Raw genomic sequence first — 10,167 nt, 5'->3', positions numbered from 1 at the left:
TTTTTATCATAGCTGCCAAGTTATCCCCCTTTTTAAGGGATTTTCCCTTATGCTGAATAGGCTCCCTCGCGAGAAAAGGGAAAACTTGGCAGCTATGTTTTTTATTATGTTAGCTTACCCACATTTCCTCTCGTCCTGCTGCTTCACCCCAGGGAGCAAGCAGCAATTTGTGTTTTCTCTGGCTTGCTGTTTGCTCTGATTTGGCACTAAAGAATGGGTTTTCTCTTGGAAAGGAAGGGAGCAAGGGGGAAACCACTCAGACCCGTGCTTTCTACACATGGGATGAGTGGAGGTGTGGATGAGCCCTTAATTTAAAGAATAGATGAGAACATAAGAACAGCCCTGCTGGATCACACCCATGGCCCATCTAGTCTAGCATCCAGTTCTCGCAGTGGCCAGCCAGATGCCTCCATGGGAACCCCATAAACAGGGCCTTAGTGCATCCACCTGAAATTCCCAGAAACCGTTATGCAGAAGCATCACTGCCTCCAACACAGGAGGTCTAACAGAATCAGAGGAGTGTAGGAAACAGTTGGCCATTTCACCATTGGCGAAAAAGGTATCCTTTCATAAGGCCAGTGGTGGATGATGCCCTTTGAGATTGGTAGGGTGAAAAACAGGGAGGCCAACAGTAGGGGGCGCCAGAGCTAAGGACAGACACAGTAAATCAATTCTAGTTTGTCCCCCTCCTTGTAGAGACAAAGAAGGGACCCTGCCATACCTGCCAAGTCTCCCGCTGAAAAATGCGGGATCAGCAGCGGTGCGGCACCAGAAGTTGCGCAGAAGCAACTTCCGGAGCCGCTATACCCATGTGTGGGCACCGGAAATCGGGCAGAGCGGCACCGGAAGTCGCTTCTACGCATGCCCGGTGGCCATCTTGGTGACGGCTGCCGCCATGCGGCCACCACTAAGATGGCCTTTGGGCATGCATAGAAGTGACTTCCGGTGCCGCTCTGCTCGATTTCCGGTGCCCACACATGGGCAAAGCGGCACCCAAAATGGAGGCTCCCTAGCAGGTAGGAAATCTGGGGGATTTCCAATATTTTTCTCCATTCAGGAGAACAGCGGGAAACGGATTAAAATCCGGGGGTTTCCCTATGAAAAACGGGATACTTGGCAGCTAAGGACCCTGCCCAAGCAAGCAATTTTTAGAGGGAACATATAAAAGGTGGAATGTTGTCCTTGAAGGGCACACACACATACACACACACTTCCCAAGAACATAGAAAGTTGTCTTATACTGAGTCAGGTCATTGGTCCATGTAGGCTAGTATTGTCTACGCTCGCTGGCAGTGGCTCTTCAGCATCTCAGGCCAGGGCCAGGAATTGTGGCAGGCACCTTCTGCCCTCTCACTGAGCTACGACCCTTTCCCCGGTGTCCTTCTTAAAATGTAATTCTCCAGGCTGCGTGTAGCACTCCATGGTTTCAGCTGTGATTCTAAAACCTTGCTAAACTTCTCCTAAACATTGCTCCCAGCAGGCCTCTGGCGGCCACAGCCTCTTCCGGCTCTCTGCTATGGAAGTGAAGTTAATCCACGTGGCTCTCCTCGTCTTCTTCCTTCTCTCGGTTGCCATGACCAGCTGCTTCCTCTGGCAGTATAGCCTTCCCAAAGTGGAGCCCAGTAAGTATTGAGCCAGGTGCCCATTTGAACGAGCCCATTCTGGCCAAAGAGTTTCACGGCACTTCTCACCAGAGTAGCAGGGGGGGGAACCACACACACACACACACACACACACACTATAGCTGCCAAGTCTCCCGTTTTCCCCGGGAAACCCCCGTTTTTCCAGCTGTCCCCAGCCGAAAAAAACGGAATTTTTTTGTTTTTCCCCGGTTTATTCTGGCACGGCGGCCATTTTGGAACTGGGTGGACTTCTGGTGCGGCAGCCATTTTGGAACTGGGCACAGCAGCATCAAAAGTCACTTCTGAGCATGCTCCGCCCAGTTCCAAAATGGCCGTCGCGCTACTTCCGGTATGCTACTTTCGGTCTGGTCCCTTATTTTTCAGAGAGGAACTTGGCATGTATGGTTCACACTTCTACCAGGCAACTAGGGGTTTTTAAAGGAATTTAGTCTTTGCAAATTCTCATATCGGCTGACCTAATCTGCAGACTCTCCAAGTGTCCCTATTTTCCAGGGGCAGTACCAGATTTATGAAAGCCATCCCAGTTTCTAATTTGATCTCGGGATGTCCTGCATTTCCTATTTTCATTGGAGAAATGTGGGAGGGTGGGACATCCCTATTCGAGAAATGTTGGGGGGGGGGGGTTCCTGGAGTTATGCTGCACCCCGAGCCGAGGAGATAAGTAACTCTGCAACTTTTAGAAGACATCTGAAAGCAGCCCAGTGAAGGGAAGTATTTTAATGTTGAATGTTTTATTATGTTTTTTTTTTAATGTATGTCGGAAGCCGCCCAGAGTGGCTGTGGCAACCCTGCAAGATGGATGCGGTTTAAATAATAAAATTGTCGTTGAATAGGATGTTCCTATAGTCATTAGAGAAATGTTGGAGGGTGTTGATCTGCACTTCCTGGACTAGTGTGCAGATCAGATTCCACGCTTCTCGAGTATCCTGATGCAATCCTTGGCTCAAAATGCATACAAAATATATCTTTTTAAAATAATAAAACGAGAAAGAAGTGCCTAGAGAGAGAATATTTTTTAACGCATATTTTTATGCAAAACCCATTTGACCACTTTTGATCTGCGGAACTGCCCGAGGCAGTTGGTAAACTGAAAGTGGAAGGAATGTTTTTTTTCAATCAGGTTCTGCTGTTGCCCCCATCTGGGCTTTTCTCATACACTTACAGAAATGCATAATAATAATAATAATAATAATAATAATAATAATAATAATAATATATTTATACCCCGCCCATCTGGCTGGGTTTCCCCAGCCACTCTGGGCGGCTTACAACAGAAAAATGAAATAAAACAATTAAACATTAAAAGCCTCCCTAAACAGGGCTGCCTTCAGATGTCTTCTAAAAATCTGGTAGCTGTTTTTCTCTTTGACATCTGATGGGAGGGCGTTCCACAGGGCAGGTGCCTGGTTCCCTGCAACTTGGCTTCTCGCAACGAGGGAACTGTCAGAAGGCCCTCGGTACTGGACCTCAGTGTCCGGGCAGAACGATGGGGGTGGAGACGCTCCTTCAGGTATTGCATTTGCATTGCAAATGTTTTCTTGTTGCTTTATTTGAACTGCTCTGCTGCTGATTAACCATTGAGAAATATGTTTATTATGTCTCTGTCTATTGTCTTAAACCTTGCCATGAAACACTATCTTAGCCATAATACCAGTGCCCCAGATTCTGTTAACTGGGGAAGTGATCTTTCCCCAATACAATGAAGCAGACAGCCTTGCCACTGTCAATAGATAAGTAATTCTACATCTCCTTTCTCAACGTGCCCCTTTCCATTCCGGTTATATTAGCTGCTGGTAAAAGAGGTTTTCAGAACGCAGCTGGTGTTCTGAGCTCAAGGGAGCTCAAGGCTGTGAAGGAGGCAGAGGGAAGGGAGACAAAAGCAGGGTGGAGGGGAGAGTGTCCTTGTTTGGCTTTTAAGCTGCCTTCCCTGGCTTTACAGCACCCCTAACAATCCAGCATCATTACGCTGTGAATAAGCAGGTTTTTATTTTTATTCTGTTCTTATACACAGGCAGCTTAAGCTCCCAACAGCCTCTCACTCAGTAACAGCCAAGATAGAAGAGAGTGGTGACAATTTAAAAGGGTGGGGGACTCATAGAATCGCAGAGTTTGAAGGGACCCCCCAAGGGTCATCTAGTCCACCCCCTTTGATACAGGAATAATCATTGAAGATCCAAAAGCTGGGGCCTATATGCATCACTTCCAGGTTTCCCATGGGTGTGTTTGTTCTACCCTTCAAAGCTCCATTGGCCAGTTTGATAGGAAGACAGTAGAAATATTTTATTGATTTGGAACGTTTGTTCCTTTATAACTGCATTTATGTCACACCTTTCAAGGTATCTCCATTTAATCCTGTGATGTCAGTCAGGCTGAGAGACAGTGCCCGGCTCAAGGTCAGCCAGTGAGCCTCATGGCTGAGTGGAAATTTGAACCCTGGTCTTCCAGGTCCTAGTTTGATACTCTAACCACTAGATTACACTTCCTCTCAAATTCCTCAAGATACCTGAACCATGGCATTCCCACCACTCTGTCTCTGTTTCTGTTCATAGCCCCATCAGTGATGGAGGTCAGGCCAGAAGCGGTACAGATGTGTCCCCGTTACCCAGACCCCGTGCCTTTGGACCATCCAATCCCAATACTGAAGGATGCCCTCGAAAAGGTACACTGTGGTGAGACTTATGGAGGGTGGAGGGTTAGCATTTTTCATTTCAGCAAGTCTATCCAGGCATGTAATTTTTATCAGGCAACTTTGCGATTTTATGAAGTGTTATGGTTTTAAGAGAGCTGGTTTTATTTGTATTTGCTGCATTAACTTCCTCCTGTTTTTATTGGCCTTTCTTAATGGATTTTCCTTTTTTAACTGCTTAGGGGGGGATCTTTCATCGAGTTAAGGGCTATACACATTGTGTTAAAGAAAGTAAGTTCAGAGAGAGTGGGGGAAGCCCTGCCATCCTCTGAGCTGGCTTCATGATATCAACCAATATCACAACTCCATTGCTGGCCATTCAGAGTGTGAGTAGGAAGCCTCGCTTTCGATTTAGCATTGCGGTTTTGTCTGACTGGCTACATTTTGGGGCTGTTCAAAGTGTAGGCAGGAAGCGCTGACCCTAGGCTTAACTCTCTGGCATCATCACCCAAACAGAACAGGCTTGTTCTCACAATCTTTGTGTGATCACTTATCATGCAGAGAGTTGGGCAGAGGGAATGACACCCAGCAGAAAGCAGAAGCAATAAAGGAACAGCAGTGGAAAAGGAGCAGTTCAGGTTTTCTCAGGGAGCGTTTCTCAGGGAGGTGAAAATTCATTGCAGCCTTAGTGATTATCTAGCATTCATAGATGGGTAGGCCAAAGATATCTGACTACATGATGAAGGTCTTTGATTCTCCATTCTCTACCCTTCTCAAATCTCCTGCAGGTAGACATGCTTCTCCGTCACAAAATCCGGAGCCCTGGCCTGCCAGCTCTGTCGGCGATCGTCATCTACAACGACACAGTACTATGGACAGGAAACTTTGGGAAACGCAACAACTCCGACCCTTTCTCTGGCATCCCCAACGAATACACCATTTACAGGTGAGCCTGCTGCTCACTCCAGCTGGACAGGTGAGGTGAACGGCCTGAGTCTCTTGTCTCAATGGCCTGCACACTTCTGTGTGCAGTGTCTTCTCTGAGAAAGACCCCTGCCTGCAACCCAAGAAACCCACTACCGGTCAGTGTAGTCATTTCTGAACTACACCGATGTTCCAGTCTACATTCTTGGACTATGTGCTTCAATGACACTTGTGAAGAAGAGGTTCCATTTGCAGCAAATGACATCCATGGGGAGGAGGTGTGAGGGAAATCCTTTGTTCTGGAATATTTCCAAGAAAAGGAAGCTTTCCATGGGAAGTCCTTTGGTAGCCAACACAGCCTAGGGTAGCCTGCATATCTGCTATTGGGCTACAATTCCCATCATACCTGACTATTGCCCATGGGATGTAGCTCAGTGGTATAGCATGTGCTTTGATTGCGGAAGGTCTCAGATTCAATTCCTACCATCTCCAAGTAGGCCTTGTAAAGATTCCCTGTCTGAAACCCTGAAGAGCCCCTGCCAGTCTGTATAGACCAATGTTTCCCAAACTTGGGTCTCCAGCTGTTTTTGGACTACAATTCCCATCATCCCAGACCATTAGTCTTGCTAGCTAGGATGATGGGAGTTGTAGTCCAAAAACAGCTGAAGACCCAAGTTTGGGAAACATTGGTACAGGCAGTGTTGAACTAGGTGGACCAAAGATCTGACTTGGTAGAAGCTAGCTTCCTATGTTCCAGCCTGGGTCTGAAATCCAACCATGTCTGGAGGGTGTCCTGTTGGCTGTCCCTGCTCCAGCTGATTACGTGTGGTTTGTTTGTGCCTGGTAGGATTGCCAGTGTCTCCAAGATCTTCCCCACCATCATGTTGTACAAGCTGTGGGAGGAAGGGAAGGTGACATCACTTGACGACCCTATAGAACGTTATGCCCAGAGCTTCACCATTAAGAACCCCCTAGGGCGGCTCAAAGAGTCGGAGCAGAGATACTCAGCGGATGGACTGATCTTCCTGGAGAAGGGATCGCTGCCCCTCAAGCCGTCCCCGGTGACTTTGCGCAGAATGGCCAGCCAGCTCTCAGGTGAGGGATTGCACGTGTGGAGAGAACCTGTCAAACATTGTTTGATCAGCAATCCCAGCATGGCACTGAGGCTTTTGAGATGGAGCCACACCATGACCTCATTAGATGCCTATCATCTTGTCTTTCTCCAGAGGTCTCTTTGGGAGAAGGATCTTACTTTTGTGAAGACTTGATTCCTGAGGAGTTCTTGTCTGCAGCCAGATGCTTCTCTGGATAGAATGGGTTTACTGTCAGTCTCATAAAAGGCCCCATCTCTCCCATGGGCTCAGGACTTGTTCAGCCTCACTTTCAGCAACCAATCTCTCCTGTGCTGCATATTTCCAACCCCGAATAGTCTCGTGCAAGGATCCTCATCCTCCAACTGAGCCTGATCCAAAGCTTGGTGATATTCCAGGGCCTCCGAGTCATCCTCTGATGAGGAATCCTCAGGCTGAGACATGAGCGCTGTTGTACTAAAACTCCCATCACCCCTCCCTATAGTTTGTATCTCCTGGCTCTGTTTTTCCAAGCCTGAAATCCACTCCCCCTTGCTCTAAACCACCCAGATCTGGCAAGTGAGAGCCTCTTGCACCTCTTTCCCAACTGACATCAGTAGATAGTATGAGTGATTTCTCTTTCATGTCTCGGATACTGCAGGTTTGCCCCGACGGCTGCGCTCAACCACTTTGTTGTGGAAAGGGACAACCCAAGAAGCATTGGCACTGTTGAAAGATGATGTCCTGGTGGCTGACCCAGGAACCAGGTGAGAATGCCCTAGGCTAGGGCTTTGCACCATGTTTGGCCAAACTGAACCAAATTGGGCTCATTTGTGCCCTGTCTGAATCTGGTTGAAGCAGATACAAACCACTACAGAGCCGAATGGGTTGGTGCTGATTTGTAGCTGAAGCCAGATAGACTGTTTCCAAACTGTTGCAGTTATTAATTGCAACACCATAGAAGGAGAACACAGGGGAGAGGGAAGAAGGGGAGCTACAGGAAAGCTGGAATGACCGTACCCTACCTAGTACTCTCCAATCACATTTCCGGCGATGGTATGCAGTCCTCCAAGCCTATTTATCTGGTCCCTGAGGGTCTCCACATTCCATGCCCTCTCTCTGGGTCACACCCCTCTCCAGCCTTCCTTTACATTTGGCTGACTGGAATGTGTCCTTGAACTGTGACAACATCTCTTGTTCGCCTGGATGGAGGAAGGAGAGATGTGTGTAGGTGTAGAAATTGCTGGCCTTTGTTTGGTTGCAATGTAGCCTACTGTATAAAGGCAAGTGTCACATTGATTGCCCTACCCACTTTTGCCTCTGGCCCTGCTCACCACTGGCCTGAGGATCCCGGATGGTTGCACACAAAGGAATGCAGCCATTGAAAAATCTCCCCACACCTGTTTTAAGGCTTCAAAGAGTGAGACAACGATCTTACTTTACCTGGATTCGTACAGGTGTAAAACAAAAGCTGGTTTTCTCACTGTAAAATAAAAGAAATTCCTTCAGTAGCACCTTAAAGACCAAAATATAAACTTAGTTGGTCTTTAAGGTGCTACTGAAGGAATTTTTTTTATTTTGCTTCGACTCAGACCAACACGGCTACCTACCTGTAACTTTTCTCACTGTGACAGCTTTCTAGTTTACTAGTCCGGTTGAAGGGCTGAAATGGATTAGCCTGCAACCAAGGTTTTGTGTATTGCTGGATAGGCTCAAGGAGCTGATCCATGATAAAAACTGCAGTTCTGGCTTTGACACCAAACGGTGATGTACGTGCTCCGTGTGTGAGAAATCGTCAAAGCAGCTTAACTGATCCCTTTCCTCTCCTAAGATATTTTTGTAAGTGTTTAATCTCACAATGGATCTGGCTGCAATTCAGACCCCTTCAGCAGTATCCATTCGGTAGGCAGTTATGAGAGTGTGGGGATGATGGAATGAAAAGTGTTTCCCTACCATGTCCTTCTGATGTGTATCTATCTACATCCTTTGGGGAAGTGGTGTAGCTTAGTAGAACTCCCGTTTTTCACACAGAAGAAGGTTCGATCCATGTCAATCTCCAAGTAGACTCCTGGTCTGAAATCCTGGAGAACTGTTGCTAGTCAGTGTTGGCATACTGAGTGAGATGAACCAGCTTCCTATGTGATTGTACACACCATTGTATTGATATTCTTTTCAGTGAGATTTTTGGAAGTATACAGAGATTGTGGAGTGTTGCTCATTTTGGCAACTTTTCATTCATCCTCAAATTCTAGTTCATTCAATCATAGAACTGTAGAGTTGGAAAGAATCTGAGGGTCATCTAGTCCAACCCCCGCACAAAACACAAAAATCATATAATGTATAGCATAACATGAGTAAACGTACATAGAGTTATATGTAGTGATAGTCCTACTCAAAAAAGACCCATAGGAATTAAATGGTGTGACCAACCCAAACGGAAACAGAAACTTTTTATGAATCTTTGCAACAGTGCAGATCCCATTACAGTATTTCTTTTGTCCCTGCCAGCCAATATGTAAGCCCAAAATGACTTAGAAAGGTATTCCATTGTCTTTTAGTAAGGCAGCACCAAATAATCAATTTCACCCATCTCTGTAAAATTTGCATTAAGAAGATGCATTAGCACCATGCTAAGTTCCAGTTGACATTCTTTATCCATGTCTCTGTGATGCAGGTGGGATGACGGCATCAAGTATTTCAGGTCAAGCTCAGTGGGCACTCTGGGGAAAAAGTTTGCTCCTTTCTATCTCTCTTTCTCTCCCCTCAGATGTCATTATAGCAACTTGGCTTTCTCGTTAATGGCCCATGTCCTAGCTGAACACGCTGCAGAAGGCGAGTACCAGCGCTGGGTTTCTGAGAACATCCTTGACCGCTTGGGGATGGAAGACACGGGCTTTGACATCACGCCTCCCATCCGCTCTCAGATGGCTGTGGGTTTCTACAGCAGCGGGCAGGCAGCCCCCCTCTATGACCTGGGCTGGTACAGACCTTCTGGGCAGATGTACTCCACTGCTGCTGACCTGGCCAAACTAGCCATGGTCTTCCTGGGCACGTACCACCGGCGTCTCCTGGAGCCTGACACCGTGAAGACCATGCTGACGCCCCTCTTCAAGTGCTCCAGCGAATACTTTGCCAACAAGACCGGCACGCCCTGGGAGATCAACGAGCAACTGGGCTATGACATCATCAGGAAGGACGGTGACCTGGACGGCTATTCGGCCACCTTCTCCCTGGTCCCCAAGCTCCGCCTGAGTTTCATTGTGCTGATGGCTGGTCCCCGCCCTCGAGGAGACGTCGTAGCTCAGACCTACGAGTACCTGATCCCCGCCATGGAGTCCGCCTTCCGCGAGGCAGAGAAGAGCCTCAACCCACCGCCGAGCCCTACTCCTTACGTTGGCTACTACACCTATTCCAACCTGACTTTCTACGAGATCAAGGTTGGGGGCGGCGGAGTGCTGGTCATGCAGCAGTTTGGGCCGCACATTGAGGAGCTGATCCCGGAGAATTACCGGACCATCAAGCTGCATCACCTTGAGGACCGCGTCTTCCAGGTGGTGTTTGATAAGGAATTCCCATGCACCCTGCACTTAGGCTCCGCCTCTGTGTCCCTGGAGACCCAGGATGGGCAGCTCTTCAATTTCTACCCTTTCGATCGCAAGGGCTTGTCCCCTGGCTTTGATGCTCCGGGTCTGAACACGTACAATGTCGTGCGCATCCAGCGCAAGCCAGTGTTCTACAGTTAAGTGCTAGCAGAAGGGGTGCTGAGCTCCCTGTACCAACTTCCCCCTGCTGTTCTGCTGTCCAACAACCGGGTTGCAGAAAAGAAAGAGCAAGGTGGCAAGGAACCGAGGACTTCCACCTCCACCAATGGCTTAGCTCTCCTCTTCCCTCCTCTTTCCTCTCC

At 47.9% G+C, this 10,167-nt stretch overlaps 1 protein-coding gene across 1 annotated transcript; it reads left to right on the top strand.

The window, feature by feature from the left end:
• Window positions 1-1,434: 1,434 nt before the first annotated feature.
• Window positions 1,435-10,106, top strand: LACTBL1 (lactamase beta like 1). The gene is made up of 6 exons (XM_035120612.2): window positions 1,435-1,622; window positions 4,193-4,302; window positions 5,058-5,215; window positions 6,041-6,288; window positions 6,925-7,030; window positions 9,031-10,106. The coding sequence occupies exons 1-6, from the start codon at window positions 1,517-1,519 to the stop codon at window positions 10,004-10,006; spliced, it is 1,704 nt and encodes a 567-aa protein (XP_034976503.1). The 5' UTR covers window positions 1,435-1,516; the 3' UTR covers window positions 10,007-10,106.
• The last annotated feature ends 61 nt before the right edge of the window (window positions 10,107-10,167 follow it).

The sequence above is a fragment of the Zootoca vivipara genome, chromosome 6 (genome assembly GCF_963506605.1).
Source record: "Zootoca vivipara chromosome 6, rZooViv1.1, whole genome shotgun sequence".
NCBI classification, from domain to species: domain Eukaryota; kingdom Metazoa; phylum Chordata; class Lepidosauria; order Squamata; family Lacertidae; genus Zootoca; species Zootoca vivipara.
Note: the sequence above shows the minus strand (reverse complement) of the source record. Positions and strands in the feature narration are given on the sequence as shown.

Bases quoted from the DNA above. Each gene is read 5' to 3' on its own strand.
- LACTBL1 (XM_035120612.2), top strand. From the start codon at position 1,517: ATGGAAGTGAAGTTAATCCACGTGGCTCTCCTCGTCTTCTTCCTTCTC. The intron at 1,623-4,192 runs GTAAGTATTGAG...TTCTGTTCATAG, and splicing joins CCTTCCCAAAGTGGAGCCCA to CCCCATCAGTGATGGAGGTC. The intron at 7,031-9,030 runs GTGAGAATGCCC...CTCTCCCCTCAG, and splicing joins GTGGCTGACCCAGGAACCAG to ATGTCATTATAGCAACTTGG.